Source organism: Zalophus californianus, chromosome 16 (genome assembly GCF_009762305.2).
Source record: "Zalophus californianus isolate mZalCal1 chromosome 16, mZalCal1.pri.v2, whole genome shotgun sequence".
NCBI classification, from domain to species: domain Eukaryota; kingdom Metazoa; phylum Chordata; class Mammalia; order Carnivora; family Otariidae; genus Zalophus; species Zalophus californianus.
This window is the reverse complement of record NC_045610.1, coordinates 25,108,493-25,129,287: the sequence shown is the minus strand read 5'-3', so window position 1 is coordinate 25,129,287 and position 20,795 is coordinate 25,108,493. Positions and strand designations below refer to the sequence as shown.

The 20,795-nt window shown below is 41.1% G+C and overlaps 1 protein-coding gene across 1 annotated transcript in view; it reads left to right on the top strand.

Annotated features, from left to right (window-relative positions):
• The first annotated feature begins 1,126 nt into the window (after positions 1 to 1,126).
• APPBP2 (amyloid beta precursor protein binding protein 2) overlaps positions 1,127 to 20,795 on the top strand; it is a 60,382-nt gene continuing 40,713 nt past the window's right edge. Inside the window, exon 1 of the mRNA XM_027626070.1 lies at positions 1,127 to 1,553. Within this exon, the coding sequence (XP_027481871.1) occupies positions 1,416 to 1,553 (138 nt within the window). The 5' untranslated portion in view covers positions 1,127 to 1,415. The remainder of the gene's footprint in view (positions 1,554 to 20,795) is intronic.

Below are 20,795 nucleotides of genomic sequence, written 5' to 3'. Positions count from 1 at the left end.
AGCTCTAAACGTCAGGACATATTATCGTCTTTGGGTTTTACATTGTTACAGAGTGACTATGAGACAGTGATGAGACAGTGCCATCAATTATGGCCAGTAACTTCCTTGTTAAATTCCTAGAGCGGAAAGATATTGCCCAAAGTTCTTGAGATGGCCCACTTGGAAAGTTAAGTTACATAAATAGCAGATGTTCAGCCTAAGGAAGGGAGCTGAAACAAGTACTCTCAATTACTCAATAATCCCCTGAGGTTGGGACTAGAACTATGAGAGAAAATTGAAATCTTCATTTTCATCTTACCATTAAGTCCTGACACAAGCCAACAATTAACCCCTTTCTTCTCACCACTATTTGTAATTCCATTATCAGGCTAACCTTCCTACCAAATTCTTCTACAGGAGTTCTTTTATTTATTTATTTGTTTTTGTTTGTAAATTTTCTTTGGAAAAAAGAAATATGGTAAAGAAGTTCAAACAGGGCGCCTGGGTGGCTCAGATGGTTAAGCGTCTGCCTTCGGCTCAGGTCATGATCCCAGGGTCCTGGGATCGAGTCCCACATTGGGCTCCTTGCTCAGCAGGGAGTCTGCTTCTCCCTCTGCCTCTCCCCCTGCTTGTTCTCTCTCTGTCTCTCTCGCAAATGAATAAATAAAATCTTTAAAAAAAAAAAGTTCAAACAATGCAAATGGTTATACAATGACCCATGATGACCCTTAGCTCCCGGACCGAAGGTTCCTAACTTGGCTTAGGGACCGGAGTCTAAGTTAGACTGTCTAGACCCATGTGAGATCCCTGAATGCATGATTTTCAATGTACTGATAATGTGCATTTTTGTGAGGAAAAGGATCCAAACTTTTACCTGAGCCTCAAAGAGGTCCATGCCTAAGAGCTCTCGAGGCAGGATTTGCTGAAGGGACTGACGCGCCCGCGTAATTCGGCACGGGAGAGGGTTACTCGTCCCAGTGTAAAAAGCCCACCCCCATCCACTAACTCCGGGCCCCTGAGAAAGTGCGTTCTCTGTGGAAAAAATCACGGCTCTTTCCTTCCCAAGTTTTCCGCCTGCCGCATTCCTTCCCTCCCGCGCGTCGGCGTGCGCTGACGTCATGACGCCGCACACGCAGCCCCGCCCCTGCAGAGCTCCGCGCTGGGACGGAACCCGGGTTTCTCTCAAACACGGAATGTGAGGCCTGGGCTTGGCTTTCTCTGGCTCCGTGCCCCGCTGTTTACCCGGGCCTGCGTGCGCCGCTGCTACCCTACAGCTCGCCCGGGAGGAGCCAGGGCGGCCGTGCGCTTCTGCCCTGCGCCCGCGTGGCTGCCGCCGCCCGTCCGAATCCTCCGGGGCCGCTGAGGAGTTCGCTACGGAGGGAGGCGGGGGCCTTCGGGAGGAGGAGGCGGAGGAGGCGGAGGAGGAGGGAAGGAAGATGGCGGCCGTGGAACTAGAGTGGATCCCGGAGACTCTCTATAACACCGCCATCTCCGCTGTCGTGGACAACTACATCCGCTCCCGCCGAGACATCCGCTCCTTGCCCGAGAACATCCAGTTCGATGTTTACTACAAGGTACGGGCGGTGGGCCTGCTCCCCGCTCCCCTGCCGCAACCCCTGGGGCCGCACCCCCTTCCACGTCTGCGAACCCCCGCAGTTAACCCCTCACCCCTCGTAGCAGGATCGCCTCCCGAGACATCTGGTGCGGTCTCCGGGTTGCAGTATAGGAATACCCTGTCTCCATATCCTCTGACTTTCAAGCTCTTGGGCCTTGATTGGTATCTCTTCCTAATGAGTCTCTCCCGGTTTTTTGGTGTTCCCTCCTACACTGTGTCCCCCCACCAGGGGTAGGCCTTTTGCGTGGATTTCCTCTATTGTGCCCCTGTCCCACTCAGTCCACTTCTAGCCTTTGCCTTCAGGATATTTTCTGCCCTTTCTTACCCAGATTAAGTGTCAGCATTAGCTGAACTTTTTGATCTGCTCTTATCCCCCCTTCCTACTTTCTCCTCTTGCCGCCTCTCTTCCCAAGTATTTTTTTCTGCTTCGTGTTCTTCGTTTCTCCTTCCTCATCCTAATCGTGAGGGAATTGAGGATTTACTGGAAATAGTTGTGTGCTTTATTCGCATATTCTTTAAAGCTTTGGTTTTTGTTTATACTTGGGGTTGAATTGGGGATTTTGTTAATATGTGAGTAGTGATAAACCATTTGAAAGGAAAGGGGGCAATCTTTCCTGAAAGGAAAAAAAAAACTTTAAATTATGTTCAGGTATTTGGAAGTTGCAATTTTGCATCATTCCTAAATAGCTCCCCCTCAGAAATCTGAACAAAAAGTCTCCCAAGTCACTCTCCAAGGAGTTTCAAGGGTAAGTATCTTAGACGTGGACGGTTTTTTGCAGTGTTTGGAGAGGGAGGAGAACTTTATGGACTCGGAGCCTCCCTCCCCCCCACACACATTTGAATGTGAACAGTGGACTTATTATTCAGTCCTCATTGCCTTGAATCTGCGTGGATAACTCTCCAGTAGCCACCCGTGCAAAATGTGACCAGAAGTGGAGTATGATTTATTTTTTAGATCTTAAATACTTCCTCTTGATTAGTAACTTGTCTAGAACACAGTGTAAACTGATATTTAACAGATGTGTATGTTCTTATATATATATGGTGTTTTATGGCAGTTGTTTTATTGGGAAGATTGCCCACTTTCTCCACCCCAGCATATTTTTTCAGAAAGCAGCTGACTTGCTACATTCTACTAAATCCAGCTGCATTACACCAATTCTAACAATTCAAATGGTTTTTTCCCCCCATAAATATTTGGAGAAGATTTATTTTGATTATTCATTTTATTATTTGGCCCTGGGGTAGTGAAAACCTCCCTTCATCCCAAGTCCTTTTGATAAATTGATTTACTTTTGTATGTATCTAAGGAAATTTTGTATATTTAAGATTCATTCCTCCCAAGGTAGGGTGACTTTAAATTTGTCTTTCTCAGCCTGGGAAACTACAGCTTTGTGTGTATGCTTACTCTGTCCATTCTATTAAATCTTATGTAATCTTTTACACACTCCTAAGAGGAAATAATTGGAAATTCAAGCAAAGTACAGTTACTGCTTGAATTCTCTCAGAGTATACTTGACCATCTTCTAGTCACTTTTGGTCCTAATTGAAGCTTTTCATTTGCAGATTATTATTACTAGTATGAACAGATAGTGCGTTTGCCACATTTTCTGTTTCACATAGTTCACGAAGTTTTGTTTTGTTTTCCACAAAGTTTTAATATTGCTTCTTTTTGGTACATTTCTAAATAGTTCTTTGTTTAGAGTGTGGCATTGTGCTAAAGTGAATGAAGGAAGGTATTTAACATGTGCCTGGAACTGTGTTAAGTGCTTTTACACGTGTTGTCTTGATTAAACTATAGAGTAAGGCATAACCCTATGTTAAAGGTGATAAAGTTAAGTAATTCAGTCAAGGTCTAATACTTAGTATTTAGGTTCCTGTGTTCCTTGTTTTCTTGCTTGAGAAGATTTTGCATTTTGAGGTAATTGATGAAAGACATTTATAGAACTAATTCCTGGACTTGAATCTTTGATGGAAATAGAAGGAACTTTTCTTACTTTAAAACATGGTATCAGTACATAAATATAAATACCTTTTAAGCATTTTAATGCATATGAATATAAGATACTCATCCCCTGCCCAATTTGTGAACATTTTAAGAGGCTGCTTACAAGTTTCCAATTTTATCTAATTCCAATTTTATCCAATAATATCTAATATCTTATCTAATTCTACGAACCAAGGAGAAAGTCATAATCAGATTCCTTCAGCAGTCCCAAGTTCCATCAATAGGCATAGTCACAGACAAAATTATAATATTTGTGGAATCAAAAAAACCCCATTCCTCTTAAATGTTGTCCAGTATCACTGTGTTAATTTTTTTGTGAGTAGCTTCCTAAAGCTTTAGGAGATGGGGTTATGGAATGAATGGGAGGTGAAGTAGGTATGCTGACTGCTCCCTAAGGAAGGGAAAGGAGAGAGGTGTTGATACATAGAGAGGGTAAAATGTAAAGGGATTTTTTTTTTTTAAAGAATGGAAGACATTAGAATGTATTTATTGGCTGAATGGCAGAAACCAAAATGGAATGAGAGTTTAATTGTACAAGTGAGGTGGGAGATGAATTATGAAGCAGAGTCCCTGAACAGGAGCATTAATTAATGAGTCTTGCCTCTTCCTTCACCGTGCATAAATTAAGGTATTGGTTGGGGAAAGAATTGAAGTTGGGGAAAGAATACTTGTTCCTCTAAGATCAGATGGAAGGAGTTGGGGACATCAGCATAGTTAAGTTTGCAAAGAATGGTTGTTGTGAATGGTAAGGTCATCTGCTGAGAGTAAGGGATAAGAATGGTCGCTTCTACGTAGGAAGGCTAAACTGAAGTTGGAAATGGCTGCTGATGTTTATGGGAAGGGAAGTTCACTAAAAATGTGTTTTAAAAAATGACAGGTGGGGAGCACCTGGGTGGCTCAGTCGGTTAAGGGTCCAACTCTTGATTTCGACTCAGGTCAGGATCTCAGGGTGGTGAGATCCAGCTGGGTGTGGGGCTCTGTGGTCAGAGGGAGTCTGGTTGGGATTCTCTCCCTCTCCCTCTGCCCCCCCCCCATGCACTGTCTCTCTGGTTCTTAAATAAATAAATCTTTTTTTTAAAAAAATGCAGGTGGGGGTGCCTGGGTGGCTCAGTCGTTAAGCATCTGCCTTCGGCTCGGGTCATGATCCCAGGGTCCTGGGATTGAGTCCCGCATCGGGCTCCCTGCTCAGCGGGAAGCCTGCTTCTCCCTCTCCCACGCTCCCTGCTTGTGTTCCCTCTCTCGCTGTCTCTCTGTTGAAAAATAAATAAAAAATCTTAAAAAAAAAAATGCAGGTGGAAAAAATAAAATTTTTAAAATGACAGTATAGATGGTTCAATAAAAATCCATATATTACAAAATAATGTCTTTGAATCTGAATAGCTTTTAACCAAGGGTGCTCAATCATTTAGGTTTAAGAAATGGAAAGATAAATAGAAGGAATTGTAAAATTGTATACCAAGTGAACGCAAATAGAGTGAAGGGCTGGGTTTTTTAAAGAATGAAGTTTATGAATCTTTCAAACTGCTGAATGGTCTATTTTGTGTCCTATTCCAGTTACAAAATTGGCCATAGAGTTAAGTTTTGGCTAGGTGAAGTGTTTCCGTAATGTGTTCTATTTATTATTTTCAGTCTTAACCTTAACAATTTTGGTTTTTATTATAATTGTAAGTCTTATGCTGAAAACCATACAAGTTAATGCCTGACTTTAGAGTTAATTTTTTCCTTTTCTGCATATATTTCTATTGTATAGCTATATAATGCCTCAACTAATATTCTGATAATCTTTTGTTAACAAATTGAAAAAAAAATTCTTGCAATATATTTACAGCCAAAGAGTTAATGATGTTTTCATATAAAGAGTTCCTGGGATTAATAAATTGAGAACTAAAACTATGGGGGAGGGGCATAAAAGACTGTAAATAGCCCACCATACCGTGTATCTCTCTGGATGGTAAGGTAATATGTTATAAATAATGTCAGCTCATCTAGGTTTAAGTTGTGAATTTATCTGATATATGAATCAGGCACTCAGAATTTTATTGGTATAGGAAAGTGATTAAATATGAAGTTCATCTGGGGGAATTGATTATTGAGAATAAATGAGTCAAAAAATTTTGAAGATGTACAATGCTTAGGAGAGATGTGCGTTATAGTAAAGTATATGAGAAAGGTACCTATTTTAAAACATTGCAGCGTTGGCACAAGAACAGCAGAGAGATAAATTATAGAGCATAGTAAGCAGTCTAGATAGAAATCAAAGCATATTTAAGAATTTGTTAAATGATAAAGTTATGAGACAATGCTATATTTTAAATGGGGGAATATCTAAAAATACCTTGGGCAACTGGCTGTTTGGGGATCTCTACGTCACACCATATATTACAATGACTTCCAGGTGAATTAAAGATTTAAATATGGCTGGGGTGCCTAGGTGGCTGTCTCTTAAGTGTTCGACTTTGTTTCGGCTCAGGTCATGGTCTCAGGATTGTGGGATCAAGCCCTGTACTGGGCTCTGCTTTGTTTGGAGTCTGATTAAGATTCTCTCTCTCCCTTTTCCTCTGCCCCTCTCCCCACTTGCTCTTTCTCTCAAATAAATGGATAAAATCTTGAAAAAAAAAGATTTAAATATGGCAAATGAAATCATAAAAGTATCAGAATAGGGGTGCCTGGGTGGCTTAGTCGGTTAAGCGTCTGACTCTTGATTTCAGTTCAGGTCATGAGATCGAGCCCTGTGTGGAGTTCCAAGCTCAGCTCACAGAGTCTGCTTGTCCTTCTCCCTCTGCTCCTCTCCACCCTCCCCCCATTAAACAAACAAATAAATGAATAAATAAACTCTTTAAAAAAGTATCAATAAATTATTGGGTCAGTGTCTTGGAGTGGAAAATGACTGAAATTTCTTCTTTAAACAAATTATCAAGGGCACCTGGGTGGCTCAGTCGGCTAAGAGATTGCCTTCAGCTCAAGTCATGATCCCGGAGTCCCGGGACTGAGTCTTGCATCAGGCTCCCTGCTCAGTGCGGAGTCTGCTTCTCCCTCCGCCCCTTCCCCTGCTTGCATGCACGCATGTTCTCGCTCTCTCTCATATAAATAAAATCTTTAAAAAATTATTAAGGTACTTTACAAATTTAAAAAATGTCAAACATTATAAAAATAAGTAATAGGCAAAGTTCTCTGTTACAGTGGCCAACATTGTAATGCTATCTTGGCACGGGGAAGGCTTTTCTAAGCATGAAACCAGAACCTGGAAGGAAAAAAAATTGATACTTTTAAGTACATAAAAAAAATAGGGGGAAAATTGTAAGCATTTTTTAAAGACTATGGAAATGACAATATTTGACAGATAAGGGGTATATTTTCTAATACAGAAAGATCTAATACTAATCAGTATGTAAAGAATAACCAACTCATTTCCAGAAGACCTGAACAGACAGCTCATAGAAGGGGAAGATACGAATGGCCAATAAACATCAAAAGATGCTCAACTGAAATGCAGAATCAAGCCAAGGCAATCATGAGGAAGAAGAAAGAAAATCTGGAGAACTCACACTATCAAATATCAAGCCATAGCAATTAAAATAATATGGTATTGGCACATGGATAGACAAATAGACCAGTGGAACAAAACATTCCAGAAACAGACTGATACATAAACCATCACCTGACTTATGATACAAGTGACACTGTGGTACAGGAGGAAAGGAAAGTCAAATTAATGGTATTGGTCAATTAGGTATCCATTTGGGGGAAAAGTATATGACCTTACCTTACACCATACACGGTAATCATTTGTGGATGGCTTGCTGACCTAATGTGAAAAGCAGTTTTTTAGGAAAAAAGTTTTCACTATGTCAGCAAAGGTTTATTTAATAGTATAGAAAATGGCCTAAATATAAAGATAATTTGATAAATTGGACTATATTAAGATCAAGAACATATGTTCATGAAAATATACCATTAAGGAAGTGAAAAGCCAAGTACAGACTGGGAGAAGTGGGAGAAGATACTTGCAGGACATATGTCTAAATCAAGGACTCATCCTCCATCTAAAGAACTAATACTAAGGAAATGAAAAATAACCCATTTTTTTTTAAAGATTTTTTTAAATTTATTTATTCATGAGAGACAGAGAGACAGAGAGGCAGAGGGAGAAGCAGGCTTCCTGCTGAGCAGGGAGCACGATGCGGGACTCGATCCCAGGACCCTGGGATCATGACCTGAGCCAAAGGCAGACGCTTAACCATCTGAGCCACCCAGGCACCCAACCCATTTTTTTTTAAGATGGGGAAAGAACTTGACTCTAAAAAGAGTATATTCAAAGGGCTGATCAAACTTTTTTTTTTAAAGATTTTATTTATTTATTTGACAGAGACAGGGAGAGCAGGAACACAAGCAGGGGGAGTGGGAGAGGGAGAAGCAGGCTTCCCGCGGAGCAGGGAGCCCGATGTGGGGCTCGATCCCAGGACCCTGGGATCATGACCTGAGCCGAAGGCAGATGCTCAACGACTGAGCCACCCAGGCGCCCCTGATCAAACTTTTGAAAAGGGACTCAACCTCATTTTGTCATCAGGGAAATTGCTGTCTTACTGTGCATTCCTCAGAATGACTGAAAAAAAAATGTTAGTAAGGACATGGAGGAATCAGAACTCATACATTGTTAGTGGGAGTGTAAATTGATGTACTATTTTGGAAAACTAGCATTGTCTACTAAAACAGCATATACATACCCTGTAACACAGTAATTCCACTTCAAGAAATGTACACTTAAGAATGTTCAAAATGGGAGTTCCTGGGTAGCTCAGTTGTTTAAGCGTCTTGACTCTTGATTTTGGCTCAGGTCATGATCTCAGGGTCCTGGATCAGCCCTGTGTTGGGGTTCTTGTGCTTGTCCCTCTCCTCCCCCACCTTCTCTCTTTCTCTCTCAAATAAATAAATAAATACATATATCCTTAAAATCTTTTTAAAAAAATCTTTCAAAACAAAGGAAAAAAGACTTAAATATAGAAAGCAAACTGCGGGGCCTGGGTGGCTCAATTGGTTAAGTATCCTGACTTTTTTTTTTGAAGGTTTTATTTATTTAATGGACAGAGAGAGTGAGAGAGGGAACACAAGCAGGGGTAGTGGAAGAGGGAGAAGCAGGCTTCCTGCGGAGCAGGGAGCCCAATGTGGGGCTCAATCCCAGGACCCCGGGATCATGACCCAAGCCGAAGGCAGTCGCTTAACCAACTGAGCCACCCAGGTGCTCAAGTGTCCTGACTCTTGATTTTGACTCAGGTCATGATCTCAGGGTTGTGAGATCCAGCCCCATGTCAGTCTCCGCACTGATTGGGGAGTCTGAAGTTTCTCTCCCTCTGCTTCTCCCCCCACCCTCACCAAGCATGGGTTCTCTCTCTCTCTCAAATAAATAAATCTTAAAAAAACAAACTGAAGGTTACCAGATGGGAGATGGGTGTGGGGGGTGGTTAAAATAGGTGAAGGGAATCAGGAATACACATTGTGATGAGCACTAAGTAATGTATAGAAATGTTGAATCACTGTTTTGTACATCTGAAACTAATACAACACTATATAAACTAAACTGGAATTAAAAGTTTAAAAATTCACACACACAAAAAGAATGTTCATAGCAACACTATTCATAAAAGCCAAAAAATATAAACTGTCTAAATGTCCATCAATAGAATTAATTAATAAATTGTGGAATAGTCATGTAGTGGAATATTATGCCATGAAAATGAATGGGGTCACCTGGCTGGCTCAGTCAGTAGAGCGTGTGACTCTTGATCTCAGGGTTGTGAGTTCAAGCCCCAGGTTGGGCTTGGTGCCTACTTAAGAAAGAAAAAAAGAAAATGAGTGAACTGCAACCGTTAGACACAATATGAATGAATCTCACAACTGATACTGAGTATAAGAAGCCAGTGACAGGAATATACACCAGAGGCTCCCAGACTTTCTCCCTTCCCAGCAGTTGGTTCATGGCACTCCTAGGCCGAAAGAAATACCTAACGGTTCTATTTTTTAAGTAGTAGATACAGATAACCTAATAATACTTGTGTCCTAACAACTTAAGAGCCATTAAAAAATAATGCCCAGAAATTGAAAGAAAAAATAGTATTTTTACTTTATTGTTAAACACAGTTATATTTTTTAAGATTTTATTTATTAGAGATTGAGAGCATGAACGGTAGGGAGGGGCAGAGGGAGAGGGAGAAGCAGACTCTGCTGAGCAGGGAGCCAGACACGGGGCTTTATCCTAGGACTCCTGGATCATTACCTGCCTAGCTGAAGGCAGATGCTTAACCAACTGAGCCACCCAGGCACCCCATAACACACTTATTATTGGGATGTGTATGTTCAGCACTGTACAATTTCTCAAATCTTGGAATCCGGTTGGACACCCACCACCCTCCTTGTCTGTTCCATGATGAATTTTTTTTTAAAGATTTTATTTATTTATTTGAGAGAGAGAGTATGGGGGTGGGAGGAAGGGCAGAGGGACAAGCAGACTCCCCACTGGGTGCAGAACCTGACGTGGGGCTTGATCCCAGGACCTTGAGATCATGACCTGAGCTGAAGTCAGACACTTAACCGACTGAGCCACCCAGGTATCCCTGTTCCATGTTGACTTTTATACGATACTTATTATTACAGCAACCACTGAAAATGCAGCTTATTAACAAAGATTAGACATCACTGAAAAGAGTATAGCAATCTAGTAGTTGTTATGGTGTAATACAGATGTTGAGTATCATTTCTCTCAAATTTAAAGTTCCTTGACTTTCCCCAGGCGCCCTTGGTGCAATTTGGAAAACTCTGGGTATATTGTATATGATTCCATTTATGCAATGTACAAAAACACGGGATGCCTGGGTGGCTCAGTTGGTTAAGCATCTGACTCTTGATTCCAGCTCAGGTCATGGAGTTAGGCTCCATGCTCAGCAGGGAGTCTGCTTGAGATTGATTCTCTCCATCTCCCTCTATCCCCCCGCCACTCCGTGCGTGCGTGCTCTTTCTCTCAAATAAATCTTTTTTAAAAAATGTACAAAAACAAGCAAAATTAATCAAAAGTGTTGGAAGTCAGGAGAGGTTACCCTTGGAGGATAGTGATTACACCGGGGCACAAAGGGAGGTGTCTGAAATTCTTCCTGATCTGGATGTTGGTTATGTGTGTGTTCACTTTGTGAAAATTTATTGAGTGTTACATTTTAAATATGGGTTATATGCTCTCTCTATATTTCAATAAAAAGGTTTTAAAAATATAACATCCAAGGTTTAAAATTGAAATCACTCATACCGCTTTTTTGTTTTTTTTATTATGTTACGTTAATCACCATACGTTACATCATTAGTTTTTGATGTAGTGTTCCATGATTCATTATTTGCGTATAACACCCAGTGCTCCACGCAGAACGTGCCCTCTTTTAATACCCATCACCAGGCTAACCCGTCCTCCCACCCCCCTCCCCTCTAGAACCCTCAGTTTGTTTTTCAGAGTCCATAGTCTCTCATGGTTCATCTCCCCCTCTGATTTTCCCCCCCTCATTCTTCCCTTCCTGCTATCTTCTTTTTTTTTTTTAAACATATAATGTATTATTTGTTTCAGAGGTACAGATCTGTGATTCAACAGTCTTGCACAATTCACAGCGCTCACCATAGCACATACCCTCCCCAATGTCTATCACCCAGCCACCCCATCCCTCCCACCCCCCACCACTCCAGCAACCCTGTTTGTTTCCTGAGATTAAGAATTGCTCGTATCAGTGTAATCACTCATACCCCTTAACCACAATACTATTTAGAGATTTTATTTTTCCCTACAGGAGTGCTTGTTGAGTGTGGAGAAAGTTCTGTACAGGGATATTCACTACAATTTTTTTTATGATGGCAAAAATTGGATGCAAACCATATGCTATTCAAACAGGAATGGAATATCGTACTGCAGTTATAAAGAATGAGGATGCTGCATATACTGGGGTAGAGATGCCAGAGCACATCAAATTGGGAGAATAAAAAGCTTGCTACAAAGTAGTATGAATAACATCTTCTTTGTTTTTGTTTTTGTTTTTTTAAGTGGGGGAATATATGTGTCTGTTTTTGTTGTGTTTTGTTTTGTTTTAAGTAGGCTCTATGCCCAGTGTGGAGCTTGAACCCATGACCTGAGATCAAGAGTCAGACGCTCTACCGACTGAGCCACCCAGGTGCCCCGTATTTGTTTCTATGTGCATTGAAAAAAAGCTTCTAGAGGAACACAAAATTTTAATGGTATTTATTCAAGGGGTAGGATTGCAGTTGCTTTATACTTTATACATATATCCTTTCTGTTTTAATACTTGGATTTTATTTATTTATTTTTTAAAATATTTATTTATTTGACAGAGAGCGAGAGAGGGAACACAAACACGGGGAGTGGGAGAGGGAGAAGCAGGCTTCCCGCAGAGCAGGGAGCCCAATGCGGGGCTCAATCCCAGGACCCTGGGATCATGACCTGAGCTGAAGGCAGACGCTTAACGACTGAGCCACTCAGGCGCCCCAGTACTTGGATTTTTATAACCATGTATTATTTTGATATATAAAAGAAGTAAAATAGAATTTTTAAGATATCTGGACACAAAATTGTGCCAAGAGGAGAATAGCCTAAAAACTGATATTCTCAAATATTTGTCAATGTGAATAAGAACTCCATGTGGTTTCATTAAAAAATAAATAATTCAACTAAATAGTTGATTCAATAGCTAGCCAAATCAAGAAACATGAGAGAAAGCTCTCATTCTCAAAAACAGATACAATGGAAAGGGGGAAAGTAGCTTTTTCTCTTTTTCTTTGAAAGACCTTATTTATTTATTTGACAGAGAGAGACACAGTGAGAGAGGGAACACAAGCAGGGAGAGTGGGAGAGGGAGAAGCAGGCTTCCCGCTGAGCAGGGAGCCTGATGCAGGGCTTGATCCCAGGACCCTGGGATCATGACCTGAGCCGAAGGCAGACGCTTAACAACTGAGCCACCCAGGCACCCTGAAAGTAGCTTTTTTTAAAAGATGTATTTATTTATTTTAGAGAGAACATGAGCACACAAGCAGGGGGAGGGAAGGGGAAGAAGGGAGAATCTCAAGCCAACTCTACACTGGGCACAGCCTGATGCTGGGCTCCAGGTGGGACTCGATCGCACAACCCTAAGAACATTGAGCCAAAATCAAGAGTAGGCCGTTCAACCCACTGAGCCACCCAGGCGCCTTGGAAAGTAACTTTTTTTTTAAAGATTTTATTTATTTGACAGAGAACGTGCAGTGGGGTGGGGCAGAGGGGGAGAGAGAGAGAGAAGCAGACTCGTTGCTGAGCAGGAAGCCCAATGCGGGGCTCTATCCCAGGACCCACAGGTCATGACCTCAGCCAACGATAGACACTTAACCAACTGAGCCACCCAGGCATCCCAGAAAGGAGCTTTTTTAATTGTAGAATGGCTTCTTTAGAAGAGCTTGTATAATTCGACGCTAATCTGTCTGAAAGCCTTACTGAAATTACGTTTCTAGGAAAATACAAATGACCAAATGAGAAGTTAATAGATTAAAAACCATGAAAGAAATTGAGAAATTATACTTCTTCCTTTGTCCATGCCTCCTCCCTCAGCAAACAGACAAGAACTCCCACTGACTTCAGGCACTTAAGTTGATGCTACTGATACTTAATTTGTTCCAAACCAACCTAATTCTTTCCAATTAAAAAAAAAAGTAGAGGTCAACATAACACTGGTACCTAAACCTAAAATAGGAGCAAAAAGAAAGTCTCTAGAAAACCTCACTTGTGAATCATGAGGCAGAAATTCTAGATAAAATAATAACAAATGGAAATGAGCATATCTTTTTTTTTTTTTTTAAGATTTTATTTATTTGACAGAGGGAACACAAGCCGGGGGAGTGGGAGAGGGAGAAGCAGGCTTCCTGCGGAGCAGGGAGCCTGATGCGGGGCTCAGTCCCAGGACCCTGGGACCATGATGGGATCATGACCTGAGCTGAAAGCAGACGCTTAACGACTTAGCCACCCAGGCACCCCGCTTTAGACTTTTTTTTTTAAGGTAATACTTTTTTTAATTTTTAAATTTTATTTATTTGAGAGAGTGAGAGAGGGCACAAGAGGGGTACAGTCAGAGGGAGAAACAGACTCCCTGCTGAACAGGGAGCCCGATGCGGGACTCGATCCCAGGACTCAGGATCATGACCTGAGCCAAAGGCAGTCGCTTAACCAACTGAGCCACCCAGGCGCCCGACTTTTAATAAGAAATATAGATTGATATTATAAACATACATCCAGTCAAAAGGTAATACACATATATAAACAAGAATACTCAGTGGTGAAACATTTAAAGCATTCTAATTAAAATCAGGGCTACAATAAGGTATCTTCCATTATTCATTATTTTTTGTTTCTTTTGGCCACTGAAGCCAGACTGATTTTTTTCTTTTTTAAGATTTCATTTTTTAAAGATTTTATTTATTTGACAGAGAGCCTGAGAGAGTACAGCAGGGGAAGAGGGAGAAGCAGGCTCCCAACTGAGCAGGGAGCCTGATGTGGGGCTCAATCCCAGGACCCTGGGATCATGACCTGAGCCATAGGCAGCTGCTTAACTGATTGAGCCACCCAGGGGCCCCTTAAGATTTTATTTTTAAGTAATCTCTATACCCACTGTGGGGCTCGAACTTATAACCAAGAGTTGAATGTTTTACCAAGTGAGCCAGCCAGGTGCCCCAGACTGATTTTTTTCTTTTCTTAATTGAAATATAGTTGAGTGTCATTAGATTTTTTTTTTTTTAAGTAAAGACTTTCAGACTTATTTCCAGAGCTGTATACTGAATATTCAGGGTTCCTGAAGTGCTGATTAGTGCAATTAGAATAAAGAAATTAAAAAAAAAAAAATAGCCAGGAAAATCAACTGAAAAACTAGAGCAGTAAGATAATTCAGGGCACTTGAGTGGCTCAGTCAGTTAAGTGTCCAAAACTTGATTTTGACTCAGGTCCAGATCTCAAGATTGTGAGATAAGCTGGCGTCAGACTTCAAGCTCAGTGGGGAGTCTACTTGGGATTCTCTCTCTCCTTCTCCCTTTCCCCCTGCTCATACTCGCTGTCTCTTTCTCTCTCTCTCAAATAAATAAATCTTGGGGCACCTGGGTGGCTCAGTCGGTTAAGCATCTGCCTTCGGCGCAGGTCATGATCCCAGGGTCCTGGGATCGAGCCCCATGTGGGACTCCCTGCTCAGCTGGGAGCCTGCTTCTCCCTCTCCTCCTGCCTCCCCCCCCCTTCTTGTGCTTTCTCTCTCAAATGAATAAAATCTTCTAAAAAAATATATTTTTATTTTTTTAAAGATTTTATTCATTTGAGAGAGAATGAGAGAAAAGATAATTCAGTGAGGGGGATCATTACACATTTATGATTTAAAATTCTATAATTTTTTTAAAGATTTTATTTGAGGGGTGCCTGGGTGGCTTAGTTGTTAGGTGTCTGCTTTCGGCTCAGGTCATGATCCCAGGGTGCTGGGATCGAGCTCCGCATTGGGCTCCCTGCTCCACGGGAAGCCCCTGCTTCTCCCTCTCGCACTCCCCCTGCTTGTGTTCCCTCTCTCACTGTCTCTCTTTCTGTCAAATAATAAAAATCTTTAAAAAAAAAAAGAAAAGGATTTTATTTATTTGAGAGAGCAAGAGAGAGCATGAGGGAGCAGGGAGAGCATGATGGAGAAGCAGACTCCCCGCTGAGCAGGGAACCTGATGCCAGGCTCGGTCCCAGGACCCTGGGATCATGACCTGAGCTGAAGGCAGATGCTTAACCGACTGAGCCACCCAGGTGCCCCTTAAAATTCTATAATTTTTCTATCTGCAATATAGGAAAGAGTGTACTCAAAATAACAACAGGAAAAATGCTGTGGAGTAAATCTAAAAGGAAGTGTACAGAAATCCAGAAGTTTTCGGTAAATGTAGAAGAGACATATTTTGTTTCTAGTTTGAAAGATTCAGGATTTTAAAGATTTCTCTCTGAGGGTGTATATTCAGTGTAGACTTAAAATCCCCAGAACGTATTTTGGAACCAAGTTTAAGAACTTAAAAATGTGAAATGGAAGTAAAAGTTCCTAACTTACATAGTGGAGTATTGAAGTTTATGAAACACACTCAAAACTCCTACAAATTAATAAGAAAAAGAGGACTAAAAAGAAATGTGCCATTATGTTGACAGTGGTTTTTTCTAGATGATACAATTGTGAATTTTCTTTTTTATAAATTCTTTTCCATATTTTCTAATTTTTCTTTTTTTTTAATTGTTTTTTTTTTAAGATTTTATTTATTTATCTGAGAGAGAATGAGATAGAGCATGAGAGGGGGGAGGGTCCGAGGGAGAAGCAGACTCCCTGCTGAACAGGGAACCCGATGCGGGACTCGATCCCAGGACTCCAGGATCATGACCTGAGCCGAAGGCAGTCGCTTAACCAACTGAGCCACTCAGGCGCCCTATTTTCTAATTTTTCTAAAAACATGTAGTTCTTCTGAAATCAGAGGAAACAAATTGTTTAAACTTGGTTATCTAGAATACAGAATGAGGGCGCCTGGGTGGCTCAGTTGGTTAAGCGACTGCCTTCGGCTCAGGTCATGATCCCGGAGTCCCGGGATCGAGTCCCACATCAGGCGCCCTGCTCAGCAAGGAGCCTGCTTCTGCCTCTGACCCTCCCCCCTCTCATGTACTCTCTCTCTCTCATTCTCGCTTTCTCAAATAAATAAATAAATCTTAAAAAAAAATAGAATACAGAATGAGTTTTCTTTTTTTATTTTATTTTATTATGTTAGTCACCATACATTACATCATTAGTTTTTGATGTAGTGTTCCATGATTCATTGTTTGCATATAATACCCAGTGCTCCATGCAGTACGTCCCCTCCTTAATACCCATCACCAGGCTAACCCATCCTCCCAACCCCCTCCCTTCTAGAACCCTCAGTTTCTCAGAGTCCCTAGTCTCTCATGGTTCGTCCTCCCATCCGATTCTACCCCTTCATTTTTTCCCTCCTACTATCTTTTTTTTTTTTAACATATAATGTATTATTTGTTTCAGAGGTACAGGTCTATGATTCATCAGTCTTACACAATTCACAGTGCTTACCATAGCACATACTCTCCCCAGTGTCCATCACCCAGCCACCCCATCCATCCCACTCCCCACCACCCCAGCAACCCTCAGTTTGTTTACTGAGGTTAAGAGTCTCTTATGGTTTGTCTCCCTCTCTGGTTTCATCTTGTTTCATTTTTTCCTCCCTTCCCCTATGATCCTCTGTCTTATTTCTTGAATTCCTCATATCAGTGAGATCGTATGATACTTGTCTTTCTCTGATTGACTTATTTTGCTTAGCATAATACCCTCTAGTTCCATCCATGTCATTGCAGATGGCAAGATTTCATTTTTTGATGGCTGCATAATCCATTGTGTGTGTGTACACACCACATCTTTATCCATTCATCTGTTGATGCACATCTAGGCTCTTTCCATAGTTTGGCTATTTTAGACATTGCTGCTATAAACATTGGGGTGCATGTGCCCCTTCAGATCACTATATTTGTATCTTTGGGGTAAATACCCAGTAGTGCAATTGCTGGGTCATCAGGTAGCTCTATTTTCAGCTTTTTGAGGAACCTCCATACTATTTTCCAGAGTAGCTGCACCAGCTTGCGTTCCCACAAACAGTGTAGGAGGGTTCCCCTCAGAATGAGTTTTCTTATAAAGACAGAAGGTATTTCTTAGAACTCTGCTACTGTTTATCTGTTGCCTCATGGGTACACCTAATTTTCACCACAGATTGGTAATGAAATTCTAAGAAAAGAAGCTAAGAAACTTCTTACCCAAATACGGAGATCACGGACACATACTGAGTTATATATGGCTGGTGGTTATCGTTGTTACCATTGTTAGCTATTACTATTAACTAGATTTTTTGGTCTTCCATTTGTATCATGGTAGCCTCTTCCAATGTTAACATAATCATGCAAATTATGTGATTGACCCATCAAATGAGGGATAGAGTTACAAGATTCTGGATATTAGACTTAAGTTCATCCTCATAATGATTGGGGGAAAACTCTTAATTTCTTGTTTAATGGGTGTGGATCTAATATCTTCTTATGTGGACAGCATTTTTATTTTATTTATTTTTTAAGATTTTATTTTTATTTATTTGACAATGAGAGACACAGTGAGAGAGGGAACACAAGCGGAGGGAGTGGGAGAGGGAGAAGCAGGCCTCCCGCTGAGCAGGGAGCCCGGTGCGGGACTCGATCCCAGGACCCATGGATCATGACCTGAGCCGAAGGCAGCCGCTCAAACAACTGAGCCGCCCAGGCGCCCCTGGACAGCATTTTTAAACTTTAGTTAAGGTTTGCCCTCTTACTTGAGTGTCAACTGCTCCTTGTGCTTTTTAGTAATATGAACATGTTCACTTAACCTTTTGGCTTACTTAGCAATAAGCAAAGCATTTGCCCTGCATGATACAAATAATCATATGTTGGTCAGTTGTATTAAAAAAAAGTATGCCATAGGGGCGCCTGGGTGGCTCAGTCATTAAGCGTCTGCCTTCGGGCTCAAGTCATGATCCCAGGGTCCTGGGATCGAGCCCCACATCGGGCTCTCTGCTTGGCGGGAAGCCTGCTTCTCCCTCTCCCACTCCCCCTGCTTGTGTTCCCTCTCTCGCTGTGTCTCTCTCTCTGTCAAACAAATAAAATCTTTAAAAAAAAAAAAGTATGCCATAGAACCAATGAGTGTAGAGCATAAGAAATTAAAATGTTAATAAGAAGCAAGACATTTAAGTGTTGGCTTACCTTCAGAAGAAAGCATTTACCTTTTAATTACATGTGTGATATGTTGAAATACTTCCATGGTACTTGCTTTAATCCAGGAATTTATAGTCTGAGATTACAATGTAATCAGTTACAGAATTTTACATATAATATACAACATAAGACCAAAGGAGGAACTAGAGTATATTATGCTAAGCAAAATAAGTCGGAGAAAGACAAATACCATATGATTTCACTCATATGTGGGATTTAAGAAACAAAACAGAGGAACATAGAGGAAGGAAAGGAAAACTAAAATAAAAAAAAAGAGAGGGAGGCAAACCATAAGAGACCCTTAACTATAGGAAGCAAACTAAGGGTTGCTCAAGGGGAGGTGGGTGGGGGGAATGGGGTAATTGGGTGATAGGCATTAAGGAGAGCACTTGATGTAATGAGCACTGGGTGTCATATGCAACTGATGAATCAGTAAATTCTGTCCCTGAAACTAATTCTACACTATATGTTAACTAACTTGAATTTAAATAAAATCTTTTAAAAAAAGGACCAAAGGAAATGAATATTAAGTTATATTCCAATGTGAATTTTTTCACAGCTACATTTCAGATGAATTTTGAGATTAGAGAACAAGAATAAATGTATCTTATAAGTGAAGATAGTACATGTGTATTTAATAAAACAAACTTGCTAATTTTACTTATTTTAGAGATAAAGGATATATTTGTTTGCAGATAAAGGATACATTCTTTTTAAAAACCTTTTATTGAAAAAATTAAACACAGGGGCACCTGGGTGGCCCAGTCGGTTAAGTGTCTGTCTGCCTTCAGCTCAGGTCATGATCTCAGGGTCCTGGAATCGAGTCCCACATCGGGCTCTGCTCAGCAGAGTCTGCTCTCTCTCTCTTTTTTTTTTTAAGATTTTATTTATTTATTTGACAGAGAGAGACACAGCGAGAGAGGAACACAAGCAGGGGGAGAGGCAGAGGGAGAAGCAGGCTTCCCGCTGAGCAGGGAGCCCGATGCGGGGCTCAATCCCAGGACCCTGGGATCATGACCTGAGCCGAAAGCAGACGCTTAACAACTGAGCCACCCAGGCGCCCAAGTCTGCTCTCTTTTACTCTCCCTCTGTGCTCTACCTCTCTCTCAAATAAATAAAATCTTAAAAAAAAAAAACACTTGAGTGAAAAAATGAAACACAAAAGTAGATAGAGTAGGGGCATCTGGGTGACTCAGTCAAGCATCTGCCTTCAGCTCCGATCATGATCCCAGGGTTCTGGGATAGAGCCCCATGTCAGGCTCCCTGCTGGGCATGGAGTCTGCTTCTCCCTCTGCCCCTCCCCTTGTTTGTGCGCTCTCTCTCTCTCAAATAAATAAATAAAATCTTTTTTTAAAAAAGGTAGATAGGGGGCGCCTGGGTGGCTCAGTTGGTTAAGCAACTGCCTTCGGCTCAGGTCATGATCCTGGAGTCCCAGGATCGAGTCCCACATCGGGCTACCTGCTCAGCAGGAAGTCTGCTTCTCCCTCTGACCCTCTTCCCTCTCGTGCTGTCTCTCATTCTCTCTCTCTCTCAAATAAATAAATAAAATCTTAAAAAAAAATAAATAAAATAAAAAAGGTAGATAGAATAATGGACCTCCATGTGTCCATCACCCAGCTTTAACAGTTAATTTTTGGCCAGTCCTGTTGGTAAATCTGTTCCCCTACCCACATCCCCCTTTCCTATACTATTTGGAAGCAAATCTAGCAATCATATAATTTCATCTGTAAATGTTTAGTAGCTACCATACTATTATAACACCTAAAAAAATTAATAGTAATTCAGCTTATTATTAAATATCTAGTCATTGTTCCAGTTTTCACTTTCACATGTCAAATATTTTATGCATTTTTACAGTTTGCTTGTTTGGATCAGGATCCAGATGAGTTCTATACCTTGCTGTTGGTTGATCTCTCTCTTAAGTCTCTCTTGATCTGTAGGTTCTCTTTCCATCTGTTGTTTGCAATTTATTTGTTGAAGAAACAGGATCCTTTGTCCTATAGACACTACAGAGTTTCTTGCAGTCTAGATTTCAGTGATCACGATATAAAACATTTTCATTATCCCTTGTAGGTGTTTTAGCTTTTGTCTCTGTGGGAACTTCATGGGTTTCACTGGTTTCAGACCAGTTTTTAATACCAGTTCTGGGTTTGGGGTCTGTAAATTATTTAGGAAGTATGACTTTGGACTGGTTATTCATATGTCTTAGATTGGAGGTTTCAGTTTTTCATAACAGACTTTTAAGGCTGTGGATGTTCTTGACTTTTTTATTCCTGGCTTAGGTAGGTAGTTCAGCTCCAGGTCCCTTTGCTTAACAGGATCTGCTGCCTGGACTCCTTCCTATC